Source organism: Pungitius pungitius, chromosome 11 (genome assembly GCF_949316345.1).
Source record: "Pungitius pungitius chromosome 11, fPunPun2.1, whole genome shotgun sequence".
In the NCBI taxonomy this organism is placed as follows: domain Eukaryota; kingdom Metazoa; phylum Chordata; class Actinopteri; order Perciformes; family Gasterosteidae; genus Pungitius; species Pungitius pungitius.
The window spans coordinates 2537129-2561387 of NC_084910.1; the positions used below are offsets into that span (position 1 = coordinate 2537129).

General features: G+C 42.7%; 2 protein-coding genes across 2 annotated transcripts; one reads left to right on the plus strand and one right to left on the minus strand.

Annotated features, from left to right (window-relative positions):
* The first annotated feature begins 935 nt into the window (after positions 1 to 935).
* LOC119197934 (proline-rich transmembrane protein 1-like) lies at positions 936 to 14801 on the plus strand. The gene is made up of 3 exons (XM_037454649.2): positions 936 to 1276; positions 3879 to 4091; positions 14146 to 14801. Exons 1-3 carry the CDS (start codon positions 1130 to 1132, stop codon positions 14287 to 14289), a joined length of 504 nt encoding a protein of 167 aa, XP_037310546.2. The 5' UTR covers positions 936 to 1129; the 3' UTR covers positions 14290 to 14801.
* Positions 14802 to 17695: 2894 nt separating this feature from the next.
* Positions 17696 to 24224, minus strand: sdha (succinate dehydrogenase complex, subunit A, flavoprotein (Fp)). The gene is made up of 15 exons (XM_037453617.2): positions 24092 to 24224; positions 23415 to 23495; positions 22974 to 23135; positions 22721 to 22864; positions 22322 to 22486; positions 22090 to 22238; positions 21847 to 21971; positions 20130 to 20298; positions 19793 to 19988; positions 19509 to 19680; positions 19200 to 19318; positions 18945 to 19056; positions 18361 to 18491; positions 18051 to 18164; positions 17696 to 17927 (listed from the first exon to the last, which is right to left on the minus strand). The coding sequence occupies exons 1-15, from the start codon at positions 24152 to 24154 to the stop codon at positions 17841 to 17843; spliced, it is 1989 nt and encodes a 662-aa protein (XP_037309514.2). The 5' UTR covers positions 24155 to 24224; the 3' UTR covers positions 17696 to 17840.
* Positions 24225 to 24259: the final 35 nt, after the last annotated feature.

Sequence of the window (24259 nt, forward strand, 5' to 3'; positions counted from 1 at the left end):
AAGGGAATGAAACACACAATGTTTCTTTGCATGTAAATATTTAATATTTATTCCAACAGTTCAACATGATATGGACAGCTTATTCAAACAATTCAGTATATCAATGTGTGTATATATAGACAAAATTTAGAACATGATACAACTACCATATCGTAACTATTATAAATATCCAATATAAATATATATTAGAACATGTATATGTGTACATTGAGATGCACCTATGAACTTAGTTTAGTGAGTTGAGGAAAGACCAACTCAAAAGCCCCACAAAACTTCACACAATGAATGGTTTTGGATCAAATGTTCATGTTTTCATCCACGTCCTTCAATAGCGATGTTGCTTCAACGCGGCGACGTCATTGGCCTCTATGGACCAGCCGCCACTGCCTTTGTCTGTTGGTGTATTTTAAAGACCTTGAGATTTAGATGGTCGGCATGAGGGAATGTTTCATCCCCATAAATCTCATGACAGTGTTGATGCACTCCCTTTTCCATGTATTGAACGTTTCTTGAAATAATGTATACACACACACAGACACGTATAAACATAACTCGGAATAGACATAGACAAACTGAGTGATGCCAGAGCCCTGTTAAAGGCAAGTCGCCAAACCGCTTGTTGAACCCATTCCACAAGAAAACCTGCCCATAGAAGCAGGACTTTTAGTATTTGCTGTTTTTTGCTGTCTTTTGCCTCTGTATATCCAAATTATTTTCCGATAATCTCTATATCAGATTGCTTGCATTCTATTTATTTTGCCATCTTCAATTGACTGGAGACATATCTCGTGTCAGTTTATCTCGTTATAGTACATAATGTTGTGCCTTAAAGTATTCACCTCGGCTCTATTAGGCCAAATCAGAAAGCTCAGTAGGCGGGAGACCGTGCTTTTAGTTTGAAAGTCTTAACTGGAGTTTCCATATTCTTTGTCGGTGACTTGACACTGAGGAGAAATCATATAAAATCTCAGACAGAACTTCGACAATTCACTTTGTGGCTGCTGCAGTTATATTATATTATATCGTTAAATTCATTGAAGAAGAATACTTGGCAGATCGAACTTTTTGCCGCTAAATAATTCAAGAAAATCTTTCAATCCGACGGTGAAAAGGGAGACGCTTTAGAATTATGGACCCCAGTAAGTCAGCGACGGCTCCTCCACCTGAGTGGGCTGGCGAGAAGTCCACCATGGGACATATGCCCCCTCCGCCCTACCAGGACAACGCGATCATGGGGTACCCTCAGCCCGTCATGGGATACCCCCCACAGCCACAGGTAAGACGTCCCAATACACACAAGTTACAGAAGAACAAATAACGATGTGTCGGTGCAGATGATGGGATTCTGTTTCCCTCCCGAATACTCTGCTGAAGATGTTCTCTTTATTTGGATTAATGATTGAAGAAAAAGAAAAAAAACTAGCTTTTAAAGAACGGGCCATTCATCAAAGTAATTATTTACACAAGATATTCTGGGCAGATTTACCTTTAAAATGCAATACATATTGAGTTTTCTAATTACTACAGGTTATTAACGTTTAAAAATGTAAAAGTTGACCCAGCGAGCATTTCTTAGTTGAAATGCCGTTTTTTTTCCAAACATCCTTTCAACGGAAAAAGGCCGCCGGCACAAAACAAGTTGCATACTTAGTCACACTAGCAGACCTCACTGAGGACAAGAAACACATTCCTTCATTCATCTGTGGCCCGATTCTTAATCGTTGGATAGATTCCAAACTTCATCTTCAGAATATAACAACGAGATGTGGTTTCTAGTCGCTTTAATGCAGACACACCCAAAATCATCTCCTCCGTCACCTGGTGATTCTTTTGCAGAAGTGGTAAAACTGTCGTGTGTGTGTGTCTGTTATGTGTAGAGAATGAACAGCCTCAAAGATGCACAATGCATTCAATTTATACGACAGAAAAGATTCCAATATTGAGAGTAGCGAGCCAAGTTAAAGGCAGGACCACTGCAGGAGGAACCACCATGAGATGTAGCCGCAAGACGCAATTGGGTTCTGCTAAAAGGCTTCCGGTCAAAGCTCTCCGGTTTCAAATTCCCCACATTACGATGTCCTAAAAGCATCTTGTTAACTGCACACGCTTCCATGTTCATGATGATTTAAATCAAATATTAAATAGCCTACCTTGAAATCGTTGGGTAGACCAAATTTTGCATTAATTTACAAACCCCGATTCCAAAAAAGGATATTCAGAATACAACATAGATGACAAAATCAAATGTTTGAACTGAGAAAATATATCATTTTAAGGGAAAAATAATAACACATCTCAAAAAAGTTTGGACAAGGCCACTGTGTGGCCTCCCCTCTTCTTTTTATAACATTCTGCAAACGTCTTGCTCACGTTTCGGAAATAGGAATGTTGTCCCATTCTTGTCTAATGCAGGCCTCTAGTTGCTCAACTGTGTTGCATGTCTGGATGGGAGCATGTGATGTTCTAGAACTTGGATATCCAGTACCTTTCAGCATGGATGGTGCCTTTCCAGATGTGTAGGCTGCCCATGCCACACGCACTCACGCAAGCCCACATGCCATCAGAGATGCAGGCCCGCTGAGCTGAGCGCTGAGAACAACGTGGGTTGTCCCTGTCCTCTTTAGCCCAGGTGACATAGCGTCCGAATCGTCTGACCGCAGAGCAGTTTTCCAGTTTGCCACAGTCGATTTTAAATGAGCCTTGGCCCAGAGAAAACGCCTGCGCTTCTGGATCATGTTTATCATCATGACATGGCTTCTTTTTTGAGTTTTAGCCAGCAACGGCGAATGGATTGTGTTCACTGGCAATGTTTTCTGGAAGTGTTCTTGAGCCCACGTTGTGATAAAACAATAAGGCGCTTGAGGCACTACTTTATCGTCCAATAATGGAACAGTTCCAGGGTGTAGTTAGGCAACCCTCAGTTATATTATTGAAGATAAAGTACTGCCTCAAGTACCTTGTTGCTTTTATAACACGCTTACCAGCAAAATTATAAACGGTAAGTAAATAGCTGCCTTTCAGCACAAAATAGATGTAGCCATCAAACGTTTTGTATCACATGTCATCAGTGTCACAGGTAAAATAGTCCCCCGTACGGGCATGTAAACAGCTCATCTCATTCATTCACATTGCTCATGATGTGAACCTTAATTGTCTGAACGCTCAGGTCAATGTAAACAGCAACTGTACATTATCGTTCAATAATGCACTCCTCGTGAATCACTCTCAACCAATCACAGCGCTGGATTTCATCTCCCCGTGTTATAATAACCGTTACAGTAGCGTTTAAGGGTCATGGACATCCAGTTTTGGGTGCCAACCTTGACCTTTACGCACAGAGATTGTTCCAGATTCTCTGAATATTTGGCTGATATTATGCACCGTAGATGATGAGAACATCAAACTCTTTGCAATTTTTCTCTGAGAAACTCCTTTCTGATATTGCATCACTATATTTCGCCGCAGCATTGGGGGAATTGGTGAACTTTGGAGTACAGAAGAAAAATAAACAAAAATGCAAAACTTTATTCTACATAGTGCTTTAGTGTATATGGATTTAAATTACTTTTATAATTCTCTTCTCTTTTATTCACTGATCATAAATTAATCAGCAGTTATTGCAGAAGCTGACGACCACCTGTTTGGTGACTAAAAGAACCCAACAAACCTGTTCAAGGAATCTTTATATCTTCATGTTAAACCATTTCCACTGTAAACCCCAGTCTGATGAAGTTATAGTTGGAGTTTCCCAAACCATTATATCAGGGGTTTTATATCATTTTATTGTGAAGCCTCCCAACTTCCTGAAATTCGCTCCATACCCTTTCAATTGCACCTGTCAGTGAGTTTTAATTGTGTATTGCGGGTGTGGCCTGCAGGGCTATGGAGCTCCGCCGCAGTATGGTGGTGCCTTTGGGCCGCAGCAGCAGTACCCCGGAGGCCAGCAAACCACCGTCACAGTCCAGCCCACCGTCTACGTGACCCGAGGCCCGCTGGCTGTCCCAGTGAACGACTACTTGTGCTACTCCATCTTCACCCTGCTGTGCTGCTGCCTGCCTCTCGGAATTGCCGCCCTCATCTACTCCATCTCTGTGAGTCTGATTTACACGTCATTCAATTGTTCACGGATAAACAAAGCAAAATGTCCCTCGAATTCCATTCGGACTTATGTGCCAACTTTTTTTTAAAGAGTCTTCAACTAATGAGGAGTAATCGCTTTTTAGTGAGGTCAATTAAGAAAAATGGATGGCCTACCAAATGGTTGCATTGTTTTACATATTTAATCTAAATACAATAAAAATGTGGTTTTGTTGAAGTAAAACTGTGGCTCAGAGGCAGAGCAGTGCTTCAGTCCCAGGATGGTCTCAGCCGCCGCATGTTGATGTGACCTTGGGCAAGACTCTTAAAAACCCCAAAGTGCTCCCGTGGATGTGCCTATTTGCAATGTGAATGTTGATGTGAGTCTGGATAGGCAGGTAGCCCCCCCCCGTCTTCAGTTTATCAATGGGTGGGGCGGAGTGAATGAGGACATTTAGTACCAGACGGCTTGGGGTGGTCAGTACAATTCAAAACCACTTTACAAATACAGTTGATTTACCATCAATTCTCCAAGATAAAAGTAAAAAAACTAGATGTAAACATTTTTAATAATTCCCGAAGCGCTGATACTGAAGTTATTGATTACAGTGGTCGGTCTCTCTTGGTAGTAAACTCTACTAAATCAAAAAGCAGCTCTGTGAGCTTTCTTCTGTGTGTGCATTATTGCAGCACGATACCACAGGATGAGGAGACGATTTAACATCTTGTCTTAAGATGAATATCTACATAATTGATAGCAGTAACCGGACACATCCAAACTCATTTGTATGGGGCCGGCTGCGTGTGTACGCAGGAGTGGCAAGTTTGAGAAAGGGAAGGACATTTACTGGAAGGGGTGGAGATCTGTGAGGAGGCGAGCAGGGGGAAAACAGGAAAGGTTGTGTCCATAATAAAAAGGAGAGGACATTTTGTGTTAACAGAGAGGTACATTGGCCTCAGTTACTAGTATATTTTGCTCTTAAGTAGTAATTATAGTCACCAATTAAAATTACGCCTATGTGTATTATGTAAGGCTGTCACGATATGACATTTTTGTTGTGCGATTATTGCACCATTTATCGCGATATTATTGCAATTCGGACCATTTTTTATTTGTCACAATAGTTATACATTAGAATTGGAATGTCGGGGGCTTATTGTTTTTATAATACGGTTACCAGCGAGGAAAGTAGCCCCCCGTACGTGCATGTAAACAGCATCGGGTCCCGCACCACCTCATTCATTCACATCGCTCATGACGTCCACCTTAATTGTCCGGTTGTGAAAGCTCTCATTGCCTCAAACCGATCATTTGTGGGATGACATCACAATTCATCGCATATTGCGACAGGCCTAGTGTTATGAAACCGTTATCCTTGCGTGCCTCGGGAGAAGGTTACTGTCAACGTACACATCACCCCACTTTAGGGGTAATTCTGTAGCCGGTAGGTGTTTCTTTTGGATGAGGGACCTCGAAGGTTAGCGAGTTTGCGTTTGCACCCTGTTTCATAGAAGTTCCATGGGGTAAATGAATCATGCACTTCTTCAGGAGGGAAAGTGGCCTGATTGTTTCCATGTGTTTGACGTTTAGTTGTCAGGGGGGGCGGGGGGGGACATTCTTGTGATTTTCTACACAGTTCTTTAAGCAAATCTAAAGCCAATATAAAATAACATTTATCCGAGCATGAGACATTTAAGTATATTAACTAAGAGCCTTACATACATATGGAAAGCTGACTTTTTTTTAAAGATTTGCATCTTTTGTTATGGTACATTTCACATGAATGTTTGGCTTATTATTGTGCAATGTGTGGGATGTTTAGTTATGAAGGAGAGCAAATGAAGAATGGAAAAATAACTTATTTAACCAAATCCTTTAATTTTGCTTGTTTTTTGCTAGGCTGCCGAGTCAATGTACTATACAGACACCAGCCTGTGTGTCGGATCATATGATATTTACGCAGAGCAAAGTCCATCTAAAGAAATTTGCAGATTTACTTAGATTTACTTAGAAGTAAATCATTGGTCCCAGTGTCTGCGTTTTCAGACTGAATAATCTTATTTTAAAAAACTGTAATTTGGAGCAGAACATCCAGCATTGCAAGGTTTACTGCAGTGCAATGATTGAATTTGAAGATTAAGTGGTCGGTCATTAGGAGGCAATAAGGCGGATGTTTTGAGGTTGGATACGTGATGTCTAAACAGATTTATGAGCATTTATCCTTAATGGACGTTAATGGGGGCATGGGAGTTAAAATATTCTTTTGTTTAGATAATATTTACATTTTGGACATTCTTTCGTAGATGTTACTTCTTAAAAAGACATATTGCAACTTGCAAAGGATTAAAAACAGAGCTTAGGGTTAATGGAAAGTCACCTTGAGCTTGTGAAATATTGTGGCTAAACTCAGCATGACTGACAATGCAGAAATAGCAGAAAGTCATAGTTTCTCAACTTGTGCTCCCATCCTGAGGGAGATTTTAAGTTGAGCAATATCAGAAGCTTTAACATTTCATAAACACCAATCATGCGTCCCTGTAAAACAAAAAACCTTTGAGGGAATGGTTTCTCTTTCTGTATCTTTCCTAAAAATACCATTACAGATCAACACTCTGCATATTCTTTTGAATAAGCTTTTGGTTTTCAATTACTGCTGAATGAATAACTGTGACATGTTGAACTGAGTTGATTGGCAGTGCACATTGCTGTTATGTTGAACAGATATGACATAGTGTGTGTTACCAATGTAACCAAAAGTCTGCTTTTGCTGATTTTAAAATGTCTGTTTACCCGTTGTTCCACCCATTTTATGAACAGTGAAGAATGTAGAAGACACGCCTTAGGAAGATTATCCGTTGGCTGTCTGGGACAAGAACAGAAACAATATTAAGCTGGGTACATATTGTAGGAACTTGGCTGTTATGTACACAGCTGTCGCTGATTGCACTTTCCATGATGCATGGACTTGCCTCGTTCTGCCTCTCAGTAGATAAGCAAATAGAATTTGGTTCAACCCGGCGCCGAGGAGACAGTGGTTGCACGGTGACTGTAAGGGCCTCTTCTAATTGGGTGATGCATGGGAGGTCAGCGAAGTGTAAAACGTAAGCCGCTCTGTGAGATTTTACCTGGAGTAGCTAAATGCTACCATTAGTATGCTAACACGACAATATGGTCATTAGTTTTATGATTATTTGGTCTAAAATCTTGGCCCGATATGGTATGATCACAAGAATTGTCTTTCTTTTTAAAATAATCACCAAGGTGCTATTATGTTGGAAAGTTGTTGACAACAATGACGTTGCTACGGTGGCCGAGAAGGTTCAGACAAATACAAAAGCCACAACACACCCGCAAATGCCACAACACAACACGAACGCCACAACACAATCGTAAATGCCACAACACAACACGAACGCCGCAACACACCACGAAAGCGAAACGCCCACGGGAGCGAGCGTATATTTGACGAACGGAGCTGGAGGATGCCAGATCGTTTAAGAAGTAAGTGAAACAATACTGTAACGTTCTGTGCCAATAAAGGGCCAGTTTATTGTTACACGGGTTTATTGTTGACTGTTGTCGGCCACAGCCACGCCATCCCAAAAACACCACGGTTTTTTACACACCAGTAAGAACTACAACTTCCCACAACTCCCCGCAATTCCCACTTCCTCTGTTCCCCATAAACTACACACATTACCCCGGAAGGAGCGGTACTCCAAACCCTGCCCCAAGTAACAGAGTAATCAGAACCATATACACATTCAGGAACTTAAGACACGCTACAATACGCTCGCTCCCGTGGGCAGTTACTTAGCTACTTCCGTTTTCGCTTTTGTGTTGTGTTGTGGCATTTGCGATTGTGTTGTGGCTTTTGTATTTTGTGTTGTGGCGTTCGTGTTGTGTTGTGGCATTTGCGGGTGTGTTGTGGCTTTTGTATTTGTCTGAACCTTCTCGGCCACCGTACATTGCCATAGCTGGAGCAACTTTGTTTAAATAAAAAGTCATAAATAAAGCAGAAGTTATCACTTCATAGGGAAGATGCAAATCTGTTAAACTCGGACGTTTGAGTGTGTCGTTCAAATGGTTTAAAGCACCGTAGCGTAGTTCTCTGTCCTGTGGTTGTGACCTTACAGAAATTGCACAATGCTGCATTAACGCAGCTTATTCTATTATTCTATTCTATTCAAGGTGCGACTTAAGCAGTTAACCTCAGCAGTTGTGTAGTTGCATAGATGGTGTTTAGAGAGGTCATGATTTTTTAGCTCATATTTCCTTTGCACGTGGACAAACTTCCGTACACTGACACTAATACACCGATGCCATTAAGCCTGGGTCTGTATGTTTGTTCCTGGGTAAAAAGAGGGTCTCAACAATCTAAGCAGTGAAATGAAGTTCGATTTGTTGAACAGCTGAAAGTGATTCCAGCTGTGTTTCCTGTAAGTCACAGCTGCTTTAGCTCTCTTTGCGTCTTTCTCTCGCTCTCCTCGCCACTCCGTCTGTCTCAGTAAATCCTGCCCTCAGAGCCCACGCACACACACACACTCCAACAAAAAACATGTGAAGCAACAACGTCACTGTGGAAACACCTTTAACGGTTTGGTTAAAACGACAATGAAAACTGACGGGAAGGAACAGACCCATTTCCCCAGTTTGGTTTATTTCCATTCCAGTGTTCACAGGTGACGTTTTACCTACAAATTCTGACTTTTCTCAAATGCCTCACTCCGTAAAACCACATCTTAAATAGCATGAACGGTGGCTACCAGATGCTCACCAGGACCTAATCAGTGTGGCAGTATGGAGACCTTCACTGGAGTTAAAAAGGGAAAGATAAAAAGTGGCCAAATGGTTTGGAGAAGAAAGCGTGTCCGTTAGCGAGGAGCTCAATGGTGCCCACGTAATTCTCTTATGTGGCGACACAGCAAGGCAGCTGGATGAACAGTGAGGCCTACAGAGATGCAGGAGAAAGACGCCGCTGGCCCACACTTTGAGATTGGGAGCAGAGCGGGACAGTCACGTCTATGTTGCGTGTCAGACTGTATTCCAGTTTATAGCCGGAAGGCTGAACACAAAAAGGCGGCAGAGAAGGAACCAGATACGAGGAAGCAGAAAAGGACATGGAGGGGGTGGGGGGGGGGCGTTGTGGGGAGATATGGAGCTGGGTCCTGGTATCCGTCTAACTAAACATTATTTCTCAAGATGCCTAGCCTGGATGCTCATCAGGGAAGCGTTACGCGTCGGAACAAACCTATCTGCAAACTGACTTGATGTCAATCTGAACAATACTTGCACCGCTGTGTGCCCCCTTGTCTCTAAGGCCAGATAATGAGGAGAAATATCTTTGAGAGCTGAAGTTCTCATCAGCAGCTTCTGGCGAATCCGGACGACAAGAGTTTCTTTTGTCGGGATCCAACACCAGTGATCTGTGTGTCTCGTTCCAAGCCACTCCTCACTTCTGGTACAGCGGCATCAAATGGTCCTTTGTTGCCCAGAGCAAGAGCTTTTCTTCACAGCTCGGCTCTTGTTGACAGTGGATGAACATCCAGACTGTAACTTACAGGGGTCCTTACAGTGTGGTGCCATGATATGCACTTCCTGTCCTTTGGCAGTAACACATTGCTGCAATACTACAGTGGAATCATCATTTAGGGACTATTTTTATTACAGGATCGTCGATAAAATAGTTAGTAACCTTTTGTTATTGAAAGAAATATATGTACAATTGATAATGTCGGACTAAGTACAGTATGCAAATCAAATTTCTAGCTCTCCAAATAATGAAATAGCCCTTCATGGTGATCTGGAAAGCAGATGAAAAACATGACTGTTGCACTTGTTTCACCATACTTGCAGCATGAGGTAATAACCTCTGTCTCATCAACCCCCCCATTTACTGACATATTGCATGCAGCCGTTTCCCAGCTGACTATCCAAATAGTATAACTCTCAGGAATGCGTTGCTTTTCTAGAGAGCATTGCACCGCTGGATTAAGGTCCCACTGGAGGCTGCTATGTGTCAAACAACCGAGCTGCACAACATTAAGTCAAACACCTGTTTCCTGCCAGTCAAGATGGCTTTTGAGGTCATGAAGTTCCCAGCAGAATGGCGTGCTGTAAGTGATCATATTCACTCGTCTTTCCTGGAAGGCTCGGGCGTCGTGGAATCCTACTAGTGTCGTATTTCAAAAACAAACAACATACAATTACCTAAACCAGTTCAATTATTTAAATCTTAAACATGATACCAAACAGTTGTGTATTTTCTCAAATGATTTGGAGATGTGTTTTGGAAAATTGACTTTTTTTCGTCTCCTGATTAATTTAATTCCACTATGTACTTAATGCTCCAGTGTGTTCACCATCTTAGGTGCTGGGTACACAATATAACGTTGGTTAATCAGAGTTCTCTTCTGCAAACAGCTGCCTGCTGCTGGAAACAAAGAGCCGCCATTAATCTAAAGCATCAGCTGAAGGGAACTGCAGAGTGGGCGCTAATTCTGTAATACCACGTGCCATGATTTCATGATTGAACCAGTGGAACTTTACAGGCTTCTGTCTTGAGGCTATACGTGTTATTCTGGACCCAGATGCAGACACTGAGACTGCAGGATGGGCGGGGAAAAAATATATCTATTGTGTGGGTAAATTGATCCAGTGTAGTCTGCACTGGTGGGGCACTGGTTCGTCAGCGATGTCATAGAGATCCACTGGGTCGGAAAGAGAATAAAAACACACTGGTTAGGTTCAGCCTTAGCGAAGCACCAATAAACTGATCCTTGCACTAAAAAAAGGGGGCCGAGGGCATATCTGCCGCTGGTGAAAAAACAATCAGGGTTTTTTATCTGGCGATGACAAGGGTCTAATGGTCGACAGGTGAGGAGTCCAGAGGACAGCTGATTGTAGCCACGCCTGAACCAGACACACACACACACACACACACACAAAACAAAGAGGGTAGCAGAGCCCACGTCACAGTGGAGCCGTGACAATACGCCTCTAACGGTCCCCGTGATCAACAGCAGCCACACAAGCGGTGGCTTACCTGAAAAGAACCTGCAGAACACGGAGAATGTGTCCCTAAATCTGTGTGTGGCGGTGATGGACGCGTGTGACTTCAAGAGGAACAGAGAGTTGTGTCACAGATGTGTGTGTGTGTCATCGTGTGTGTGTCATCAGATGATAGATCAGGGCTGATTCAGGTCGGAATGAATAGTCGAGGTCACGCAAAGACAGACTGCAGTTTTGCAACACTGAATTAACAAAGCTTGACCCCCCCCATTATATGACTATTTTTGTATTTGTGCATGAGGAAGTCCTTGCAGGATTTTGGTATGACTTCTCATTAACACCATGCTCTGCTTTGTGGGATATTCTCACAAATATCCGCCCCAGGCTCTCACATCCCCATCCTTCCTCACAATGGCTCAGACTGCACTCATGCACTGCACGCCACGGACACACTGACGACCACACAGACCTGCTCACAGAGACAGAGCACTCAGATATTACTGCAGGAAGGCGGCCAATCACGCAGCAGAAAGAAATCTGGAACAATCTGCAAGAAGCATCAAATACAATCGAAATCAATCAATGTGATTTAATTTAATTAATTTGAATTTGATCCAAAAGTGCACTCCAGCTGCATGTCAGCCCCTCCAGCCCATCCTCCCCCCAATTCTTCTTCTTGAAGCCTCTCTTTTACAGACCTGTTGATAAAAACAATGAATCTATTCATTGACAACATCATGTGAGTATTAGATGGAGTTTTAAAGTAGCCATAATGTCATTTTTCAGCATAATGTCATTATTTACTAAATTGTGAATCTAATTTATTATTATTGAGGAGAGAGGCAGCGGCAAATTACAAATAAAAAGACGGTAGGAAAAAAAGAAAGATGGTGACATTTGAGAAAAAGAGTGAGACGGAGAAAGCGAGACAAAGGGACCGGTGAGAAAAATGAGGAACAAATGGACATCGACAGTAGAGCATTTAATCCATAATGGACAAACTGGTTTCTGTTCAAACTTCCCACTGCAGCACTAAGGCCGTGTCTCATATGCTCCGAACCCGTTGAAACAGCATCATGAGGCGCAGTGAGCTCCTCCATGTGAGGAGGAGGATGGCCCTGATGCTTTCAGGCCCAGGTCCTGGCAGGAAAAACTAGATCTCCCACTTGAAAAAGGTGAAGCAGAAAAGGGAAAATCCAAGCGTTTCTTCCCAGTATTTTATTTTTTCTGAATTGAAGCACTTCATTTGAAGATGCAGAATATTTTTATTGTTTAAATGCAGCCCTACTTTTACTTAGTCAATTGAGAGAACATTTACATTTGCAGTCAAACATTTATGTTCATTTCTTTCTTGGGTTTTTGAATTGTACTGAATTCATTTGATTTTATAGTCGTCTGTTGATTACATGCAAATGTACAACTCTATTCCTCTATTTAATCACACTAAGTAGTCACATTATGGTCTTCCGAACGTTTGCCTCTGGAAATGTTCTCTAGCTGGACCTCTTCATGGGGGTGTGGTAGTGAGGGGGAGGCTCATTTCATTCAGGCTCTGTGGTTCCTTGTTAAAGGCGCAGAGCTCCTTTACCTCACAACAGTCTTGCTACATGGTCAATGAGCACACGTTTTGATAAAACTAGACACCACCATTTCCTCTTGTGACATATCAATCTTCTTATGTCTTTTGTTTTTGTGGAATATTTCAATGAAATTAGTTTGGGAGAAGAAAATGATTTGTTTCAGTGTTTGTATAATACAAAACCAACAAAATCGTAAAATCCATTTATTGCTTTCAAGCAGGAGGTCAAATACACAAACGCTTATTACGGTGCTCGGTGGAGATGGCGTCTCCGAGTGGTCTAAACACTGAGCTTTTATACACACATGTGAAGGCCATCCTCAGATGCAGGTGTGAAAAATTGCAAACCAAGTTGTGATAAGAACCAAGGTAACAGAGTTCCTTTGTTCGTGCATGTTTGACTGCCCTCTTTTCTTCGTACACAGCTGCAAAAGGAAACTTATTTTTTATTGTATCCATATTACTGATACGACATTATCAATATGAATGCATGTCTGGCCATTACTGTGGACGTGGTCTAAGTCAGTGGTTCCCAAACCTCTTCTGTGAAGGCCCTCTTTGAGGATATGGGGACATTGTAAAACCCACCAACACTCTCTGTCTTTCTGATGCTGCACGTCTAGCTACCTCTCTCTTCCTCTGTTTCTCTCTTCCTCTCCCTCTTCCTCTCTCTCCTTTCTGCCTCTCTGCTGTGCTCGTCCGTTTGTAACCTGAGCCGCTGTGGAGGGGGGGCGGGTCCCTGTGTTGGTTTTACGGCCCCCCCCCGGTTTGTGAACTACCGGTCAAAGTCATGCTATTCCACCAACCTAAAATAACGACTCTTTATCTTATCTTAAAGGTATTTTTCTCTTTGCGTGCCAACACTAACAACCATTTAAAGAGTGACCAACAGTCCCACAAAAAAAAATGTTTGACTTGCTGTTGAAAGGTTGACTAGAAAAACAGAGAAAAACAGAAAGACACCTGGATTTGTTTATTGCCCCTGAGTCACAGGTTTCAATGTGAGGCCAATGGATTCATTTCTAAAAAGCTTCATTCACTGCGCAGTGGAGACAGAAGTTTACAGACTGTAGAATCCTGTCAGACCAGATTGAGTTGGGGCCATGATCGCCAGGTTTACAGGGAATAGCAGTTCATCAAAAGGAGAGGGCTTGACTCAACTTGCCAGGAAGAACAAATCACTACAGCGATTTCGGCTGCTTTAAGCCACACTACAGCTGGTACGAGCAGTAGCTCATGCTGCCTATTGGTAACGGATGTGGGCAAAATAGAGATTGATATCGCTTTATCAATGAGGTTTTTGGTGTTTACCTGCCACTTAAATGCCACAGTTCAGCCAAGCGGAGAGTGCTGTAGCACTGCAGATCAGTCCCAAACTATTGAACAACTACTAAATAGTTTCAGAAGTCTAAAGTAATGTAAAAAAAAATCTCTTTTATTACACTTTCACTGATACCTATTTCCAAATATTTTTCAGGCCCGTGAAGCGAACCACGCCGGGGACCAGGCTTCGGCGGAGCGGAGCAGCAGGATGTCCAAGATACTGAACCACGTGGGTCTGGGACTCGGCATCGGGTTCATCGTCCTTTGCATTGTTTACGCTGTGGTTTTGGCAAATTAGTCGCATATCGGCTTCATCATCTTTATTATATTTCTAGTACCAGTACATAGACCACGCGGGAAACATTCCTGGTCACCAGGAAGAGTTTTTTAGCTAAAAACTTGTAACCCCGGGCCCTGCCTGGTTGCCAGAAAGTTATTGATATATAACCAACAATTTATGGCCGTTTTAGAGTGTAACCAGTACAACCTTCCAAAGATTCATGTTTCTTCCACCTTCCTTGCTTTGTATGTTATCACACGTCAAACATATCTATATGCAAAAATATTTTGCCAACTTTGATGGCTTAAAAGGTCGCAGTTTTTCACAAATTATAGTATTATTAAGGGTTTTATATTTTGCGTTTGAGCAGACTTTAATGGAACTGTTGGCTGCAAAATAAAATTGTGTGTTGTTTGTCATGCAATGTCTTTATGTTCTTTTATTAGAAAAGTACGATTCACTGTGTACCAGATTTCTTTACAAAATAAAGTGAATATATTGAGAGGAAACAAACATTTGTGCTGTCTACTCTTTTCAGATGATTTATATCTGACCAGGTCCAGAGTCCGGGTGACTGGCAGTGACACTATTGAACTTTAACTGCATCCATCAAATAAGAGAATGTCACTGGTCCAGTAATGTAGTAGTGCTTCTGTATACAATTGGGACGTTTCATTTGTAAAAATAAAAGCACACTTCCTTCAGAAGTATTTTGTCTCAATAGATGAGTTTTTTTTTTTTAAGTTCGAAGTGGCGACCTCCCAATTTCAGGTTGAGGCTCAGGTTCCAGTGAAGGACTGGGAGAATATTATATCATGATAACAGGTCATTCTAGACGCTGCATTTGTTGTACATTTTATTGTTTTCAGTACAGCCATTATAACTGCATCAGGTTTCAGGATCACAACAGGATCGTTCTCTCACAATGTGTGTGAGATCAATGAGAGAAAACAAACATGACGTAACAGCCCCGTAGCACTGCTGCTAGGGAGTAGAGAGAAGGCCGGGGGGGAAAGCAGCACATCAGTGAGTCATTATGACTAAATGAAAGTGATCGATGGCTGGCTCGCTGATGGATTTGCTTCGGTTTCCTGTTCTCTCAGACCCTCCCCTCATTGTTTCCCATGAAACAACTGGATACTAAAACCCTTCACGTAGACGTTCTTTTTTTCTGGGGACCTTTTATTTTAAACACTGAGCTTAAATATGGATCACAACTGGGATCATTTGTCAAGAGAGCTTTCTGAACCATAATCGCGCTCGTATTCATTCATGGGCAATCACGGGATTATCCTTTTAATTTCAAATATTCAAATATGTTTAATGCAGAATACACAGGATCACCAGTTTGTGTTTTATATTTAAGTCGTGTTTGCATAGATGCCTATTTGGCCCTACTGTGTATTTCAGTGCAAGACCATGTAAGGACAAACACAGCAAATGAGCTTAGGCTATAAATGTACCTGATTTAATTTTTCTTTAGTGCTTTAGCAGAGGTGCAGTGGTTGATTCTCCGATGGCCTGAATCACCTGCACGGAAGCCATCAATAACAGCCCATATCTGTCATTTAGCTGATTGATGTGCGCAGGCTGACTGACAAATTTATAACCTGTGAAGTCACCATGATCCATCCTTCACGGTAATCGTCAGTCTGTCTCCAGAAGCCGGCTTACAGAATAACCAGGGCCCTCAGCGGTGTTATGTTTGCGTCACGAACACACACACACACACACACACGTTTGAGAAGGACCTTGTGCAGCAACAAACGACACTGTGGTAAAAGGTGGGGGTTTTTGTATTCATGTTGAACGGAAGGAAGCTACAAGTGCGAAATACCTAAAGATATCAGAGCACTATGGAAACACTTCTCGTGCAGGCCGCTAAAATCCACTTTCCGCGCCTACATTTGATTGAGTCACACTGAGTTCCATTGTGTGCTCACATTTCTCCAATATTTGCTTATAGTGGTGCCCTACTGACGGTTTTGTTATATGAGAGCATCACTTGCTGATTATGTACCTTTAAGTATTAATACGGGCACAAGTGCTAGGGGCAGATTCAACACAGGGAGTGGCTCAAAGGTATGCACCAGTTTCGTTTTTCCTTTCTTTACCCCAAACGCCCTTTCATTTGGGCAAAAGGGCTGGGCGCCAACAACCTCCTTCCCTTTCAGCACTCAACCTTGCTGGGTTTGGCCTCTGCAGCTGGTCAGGCTATAAAACAGAATCACATAATGCATTGTATGATATTGTACTTCCCCCCCCCCCCCCCCCCCCCGGCAGAATTTCCAGTAAGTTCAAATTGCACATGGGCTGTAAAAGTACTGGACATCTTTCTGTATTGCCGCCTTTTACTGTAATAACAGCAATATTGATGCAGTAAAACAGTGAACAGGAGAACACATGTTCATGCTGTTCATTAACAACCCTTCGCCGTTGCTTCTGGCTCAACAATCAGCGGTCTGCTGCCTCTCACTGGCCATTAACAAGCATTGGAAACAATAAATATGCAACCATCACAACTAACAGAGAACAAAATGTGCCTGAGATAACCGTAATAGATGGATTAGATGGCTCCACTTATGCCATTATTAAAGTCCCGCCCATTGGTCACAGACTAGCCAAAAGCTTCGGTTTCTATGTAGTCTAAGCTTTATTGAAGATATGCAAATAAGTACAAATGTAAAATGGTCAAACCTTTTGAAAAACAGGCAAAGAACAAATAATTCATGCTGGAAGAGCGCTGGTCAGCAACATAAAATGTTTACCACCAGCTCTTACTGGAACTTATATTGTTCTTTTTAAAGAAGGCAAAAGCAACACCGAATGTAAAGAGAAGCCACAGACGTAACACAACATTCTGCTAAATGCATAGAAGAATTGAGTAGTTTAGAACTTCAGATAACATCAGCAGATTAAATGCTGCACATACAACCGAGGATGTGCTTTGCCTCACAGGCTGAAGGCCATTCTGAGTGCAGACAGGCTTCTTCCTACTTCCAACAAGTACATCGAGTCTAACTCATTATGTTTATTGTACATTTAAACAATATTTACATACTTACTCTGGTTTATACTTGTGCATTTCAAATTGCAATCATGTTGACAATGTCCTTACATCAGAAAGCGAAAGGAGAGAAGATTAATTTGAGAACGCACAACAACACTTGTGAATGTGAGTAGGGGATCCTCACAGAAAGCCAACCGTAAGTGCAGCAACACACGGTTACGTTCTTCCACTTCAGCTGTAGGGTGAAATATCACCAACTACTCCCAAGTGACACATAATATATATATATATATATACACACAATATCCACTCAAAGAGTCAGAGATTACAAGAACCATGTTGAAATCGGTCTGCCGGCACTGATTCAATCAAGGCAGAAACACACAGTGGAACAATGAAGCTGAGACAAAAGAATGCAGTTTGAAGACAAAAAAGTTTTGTATTGGCCATCTTAAATGGATACAATCGCAGCCACAAGCTGTCCCAAATGTCATCATCATCTTTATAAATAGCACATTAATGAGCAAACCGCTTGTAAGGGTTGAGAGGCCATGAGATCTTAGTAGGAGCGGATGGCAGGAGGGACGGCGGCACACTCCTGCTCGTCCAAAGACTGGTCGATAACAGGGCGGTACTTCAAGGTCACCTGTGATTAGACAAAAGCAAAGGATAAATCATACATGACTGACTGCTCAGGCCTGCCAAGTTGATAATGGTTCTTACAGCAGCCTGGTTTCCTGCTGTCACAACACACAGAGTGGGATCGTACCTTCCCAGTCTTCGGGTCGACGTAGGACAAGGTGTGTTTCCTCCAGTGCTGCTCGTAGGGCACCTTCTCTTGACCCTGCAGGGGCTTCGAGTAGTCGTACTCATCCATACGGTCCTGGAATGGTCATTTTTTTTTAACAATGCTAGCTGCCATACAGACTTCAGAGGTTATATACACTCAAACATCCTAAATCAGTTTAGAAAAGAACAGATTGACCAATGGGATGAGTGATTTAAATCTAAAGAGCCAAGCAGAGAACAACAGAAAAAAAGAAAGCTTAGGAACACGTGTAAAATTTGTTCCAACCTACCTTGAAGTCCTCTCTGGCGTGGGCCCCCCGGCTCTCCTTTCTCTGCTCAGCGGAGTTGATGGTCTGGACTGCGTTCAGCATCAGATTCTGCAGCTCCAAACTTTCCACCAGGTCTGTGTTCCATACAATGCCTGCACGAGAGAGAGAGAGAGAGAGAGAGAGAGAGAGAGAGAGAGAGGGTAATTTTACAGTGACTTGCAAAGTGATAGAGTGACATTGCAAGACAGTGCGAGACATTACGCGTAGAGGCTCAACTTTCTAAATGACACAATCACTGCTCATCTGCATATTATGAAGAGGCCGAGAAGTCCAACTCCTTCAAGCAAGGTATCCGCTATCCGTTTTTTTAAATTTATTGTCCTATTAATGTTTGAATATAATCTTTGTAAAGTGCTTTTAAAATACTATATTTTCATAATTTTGTTGCAAAGGCAACGCAACTCACATTTTCCAGACAAAACTAGATTAGTTCCATTAGTTAATCAAAGTGCCGCTGAGCTCACACACGACTGAAAGCCATGAGAAAATATAATGGCACCGCTTTGCAGAGATAGAAGCAACAGTCCCATGCAGCGGTGCATTACCTCGGTCAAAGGTCTTTATGTCATCCAAGGTCTGGTAAATGCCGTCCATCTTGTCGCATCCCTCCTTCAGAACGGAGCCAGTGCGGAACACTGCGGCATGGGCCTGCATGGTCTGTGAGTGGAGGCAGGAAGAAAAGGATTCATTTTCATCCATTAGGAGGTGACTGTGGGGCTCAGTGAACAAACCACAGCAGAAGAACAAGGCATCGGTTACGTCCGATCTCATTTTGCTCGTGTGCACGTTCCAGTGTGTACCTTCTGCATGTTCAGCCGGATCTCGGAGGTTCTCTGGCTTCCGTTGGCAAACCTCAGCTTGTCCAGGTTGGCCACAGACTCCTCTCCTGCACTGGGCGCCAGAGGGGACAGTTTCTCTCCTGAGGAGCAAACAGCAAGCCCAGAGTCAGCGGTGCAGTGAGTAAGTAATGTTAATATTCAAATGTTTGGTGGTGCTGTTACCGGATATCTAATAGTAACATTGTAGTGTCATGTGAACAAATAAAACCAGAGCAGAACAACAGAAACGCTTTGTTCAAACACAACAACGTAATGAAGGGAGGTCATCACCAGGTTTGTGCTCCTCTGCGATGGTGAGGGCACATGCTCTGCCGAACACCACCAGGTCAAGCAGAGAGTTAGCGCCCAGCCGGTTAGCGCCGTGGACACTGGCGCAAGCCGACTCGCCGCAGGCATACAGCCCAGGAACTACCTTGTCCTTTCCCTCGGTGTGGGTTATCACCTGTTCAGGAAGGAAGCAGTGTCACTTTGTCGGGGGAAGTCATTGAAAGAGAGTGAGGGGGAAGCAGGAGATATTTGAGGTGGATCTACGCAGCTGTGCACACATTACCCACCTGTCCCTTGTAGTTTGTGGGTATTCCCCCCATGTTGTAATGAACGGTGGGCAGGACAGGGATGGGTTCTTTAGTGACGTCCACGCCAGCAAAGATCATGGCTGTCTCAGAGATACCAGGCAGCCTCATAGCCAGCTGCTGGGGAGGCAGGTGGTGAAGCTGCAGGTAGACGTGGTCCTTCTCTGGACCAACACCCCTGAGGGAAAGATTCAGACAGGAATGAAAATGTTGACACGCGTGTGTGTGGATTATCACTTTCTTTGCATGCAAGGCTCTATCTCTCATACACATATTAAGCTGGTCAAGTTAACTCGTATATTTTTGGGATATAGCTTACCTGCCCTCTCTGATCTCAATGGTCATGGAGCGCGACACCACGTCTCTGGAGGCCAGGTCTTTGGCGTTGGGTGCGTAGCGCTCCATGAAGCGCTCCCCCTCACTGTTGAGCAGGATCCCTCCCTCACCCCGGCAACCCTCCGTGATCAGACAACCAGCTCCGTAGATGCCTGTAAAAGGTTCACATGTTAGAAAGGGACTCGCACTATGCTGAAATAAGGAACACAGTTCAGTTACGGATTGTGAATAATTTTGCAGACAGAATATCTTATGTTGCAGTTTATCTCTCTTAGTCCAACAATTGTGTTTTATGTTGGGTTCCTTATTTATCTTGGTTGCCACAGTAACTTATAGACATTAATCTGCTCTGGAACAATGTTTTTTTAAGCTCTAGGACCCAAATGTTGATACACTCAAAAAGAAAATTAGTGAACTTTTATGACGCGGGTATCATTGAAATAAATATACTTAATTAGTACTAGCTTCTACTCAGCTATGATTGATGTCATGGACTTGAACCACAATTAAGCATTATGTCAAAATCATGAACATAAAATCCTCAAAGCTTCACAGATATGACAACATTTTGACCTCGATTAAAACTGAATTTTGTGCTTGATTTACGTAACAGTGATAGTGCAGGTACGTTGACATTTACACACTTAAGATCTGCAGATCACAATAAATGTTTTTTTTAACCCTCAAATGGTATTCAGCACTCAATGCATTAGTTAGAAAAAAATAAATCAAGATCTCTTGAACACAACTCTTGACTTACTGACAGCGTGTTAAACAACAACTTGTTGAATTAAATTAAACTTTTGGGGTTTTGTGACAGCGTCGTTCCGTGTTGTGTTCTCACATTAGTTTCAGTTTTATGAGCCGACTAATGAGAAAGTTGTAATCATTCTGATGCTATACTCCAGTCTGCAGTCTAAAGGCTTTCATGGATACATTCGATATTAGACTTGTGTACAGAATACAGTCCATATTCATGGTAAACAACTTGTGAAGTTGGTGAAGCACATAAGAAGGTGAGAAAGCTTTGCAGGGGCTCAGCCATTGGAGACCTTTCACATCACTGGCTGACAGAGGAGCCTGGTGTTAAATGACCAGCAGTAACAAAAATAAAGATGACCACTTGTCTTTATGCAACCGGGGCAGTTCAATGTAAACGGGGAGTCCTGAATGGACTCATTAAGGAGTTGAAAAAAATGTATGCCAGACCAACGTCTTGATTTAATATCCTGAAATATGTAAATTAAACAGACGTGTTATCGTCCCAAGTACTAAATGGGCAAAAAGGCATTGACATAATGTAGTAATAGGTTTACACCACTTAGTGTCTCATATATATCTTATATATCTGTGGTCAAATCAAAAAGAAGAAAGGAGAGGACAAACCAACTGAAAATGAAACAAAGCTGACACTACAAGTCTCTTCCCACCTTTACAGCTGAACAAAAAATAACTTACTTTAAACTGATCATTCTTCCTATTTGAACTTGTTGTAAATAGTAGAGACATGTCCGTTGGGTGTTTATGTGCAGTACCAGTCAGTCTCATTAAATTCAATGAGAACATGTGTCTGAACCTTTAACTGGTACTGTAGCTGCAGATATGTAGCCTTTCAAAATAAGATTTCATTTGGCAGTTTGCCCACTTGAAGTAGACCAATTTTACAACTTGGATTTAATAAGTTAATAAGTCTTTCTTACCTGTGGGGTGGAACTGAACAAACTCCAAATCCTGACAGGGCAGACCAGCTCTGGTCACCATTGCATTTCCATCCCCTGTACTGGTGTGGGCAGATGTGCAGCTGAAAAAGGTTCTTCCATAACCCCTGGAAGGAAGGATATAACTCATATTTAGACTTTTATACATGGTTGAGCTTAGTCTTGCATTGACTCTCAAATTATAGCAGTTAAGAGTAGGTGTGCAGCAGTGAACGGCATACCTACCCAGTGGCAATGACAGTATTCTGGGCTCTGAAGCGGTGAATAGATCCGTCCTCCATGCAGAGAGCAATCACTCCTTTACACTCTCCATTTTCCATCAGCAGGTCCAGGGCAAAGTACTCCACAAAGTAACTGGTGTCGTAACGAAGGGACTGAACAGAAAAAAGAAGGTTAAAGGGTACCACATGGCGCTTCATGTATGTGCAGAGTGGAAGAATTGTGTGCGTGGACTTACCCGTCCATAAAGCGTGTGCAGTAGAGAGTGTCCCGTCCTGTCTGCCACACAGCAGCAGCGATGGGCCTGGCCTCCTTTTCCAAACTTGAGACTCTGACCACCAAAAGCCCTCTGGTAGATCTTCCCATCTTCAGTGCGGCTGAACGGCATGCCAAAGTTCTCCAGCTGGTAAAGAGCAGCATGTCGTTGAGTTTTAGATGCAGCAACGTGTTAACAATTAGAGGCACACATTAGTTTCTTATGAAATACAACCTCATTTTGTGGACTGAAAAGAATTCATGTGTGAAAACAATTCCTCTCCCCCCCCCCCAAATTGAATGTTGTATAATCTATTTGAATGACTTACATTTTATTTTTGTGCCAAATATCTTGCAACAGTCAGTTAGAGAGAAACCTTACCTCCACTACGGCGGCAGGTGCCTGCTCTGTCATGTAGTGGATGGCGTCCTGGTCTCCCAGCCAATCAGATCCCTTTACTGTGTCATAGAAATGCCATCTCCAGTCATCCTCCTCCATGTTCCCCAGAGCTGCATTGATCCCACCCTATGAACCAGGTAATTTATTTATTATATCATTTAACATAATACATTTGTACTGCGAGTTGGTTAAAGCTCCGCCAAATCAATGCAGAATCTGAGTCTGATTGTTATACCTGTGCAGCGACAGTGTGAGACCTGGTGGGGAACAGTTTTGTGACACATGCCGTGTTGAAGCCAGCCTCGGACAAGCCAAAAGCTGCCCTAAGTCCGGCTCCTCCTGCGCCTACCACCACAGCATCAAACTCATGATCCACAACTGGGTAGTGAGTAGAGATCTGAAAACAACGCAGGAGAGAATTCACCACAACATCCAATCAAAGAGCAGCTTGACAGTGCACAGCTGAAATGTGCAACGCCACGCAGTGTTTCGAAGGGTGCAAAGTGAAGATCAGATTCAGGCCATAATTGTTTACATTGATTTTGAATATTGTCATTTAATGAGCAAAAAAAACCCGGGAAGACTCGGATTCAATATACAATATGGAGGCCTACCATGCATCCACTACCTTTTTAAAATGTTATTCTGACATAAAAGAAGAACAAATGCAACTCACATCATCTGCTACTTTGGCATTCTTCTTGCCGTAGATGGAGAAGTGAAAGTTTCTGGATCCCTGTACAGCAGCAGCAGGGACCTGGCACGAATGAAAACAACTGATTATGAAGGAGAAATAACAGCGCCGTTGCCACGTTGATCGTCATAATAGCTGCTATGTTGCTTCCCATTTTAAAAGAAAGTTTAAATTCTACATTCCACTTAAATGTACTACACTTTGCGAACAGCGGACGCTTAAAGTCAGCAATGGTCTGATCATTGACAGAGTCTACGGAGATCTGCATCCTATCCTCTGACTAGTGGCTGGCTAACACACAGCGGGCTAAAACTGTGGTGCACAAGGGCAACTGAGGGGACTTTTATAACTACGTCGGAATACCGCAAATATGCTGAGGGTTTACTGGAAACATTGCTTTACACGAATGTAGAGAAACGAATGGAGATGTCACAGCTACGTATACTACTTTGTTAAACTCGCATGGTTGGCTTTTTTTGTGGTGTCACATTGAAACACCCTAAGCTACATAACATGGGTTACGCAAGTGGGAATCTACCGGTTACGAAAGCTGTGCAGCAGAATTCCTCCTTTCAGCGTAAATGAGAAGACAACGGACACAGAAAAACAGATCTCATACAAATGTGTCAAAGAATAGGTTTCCAACTATCAATACTCACCGCTTTTGTTTTGGATAACACCCTCTTAGAGAGGAGTCGGGAAGCCACGCTAACACTCGCCATGTTGTCAGGAGCAATTCTGAGCCACGGAGGAGGACGAGGTTTTCCGTAGCAAGGGAAGAAACCATTCTTCGAAAACGGGGGTGCCACATATGCCACACCTCATTG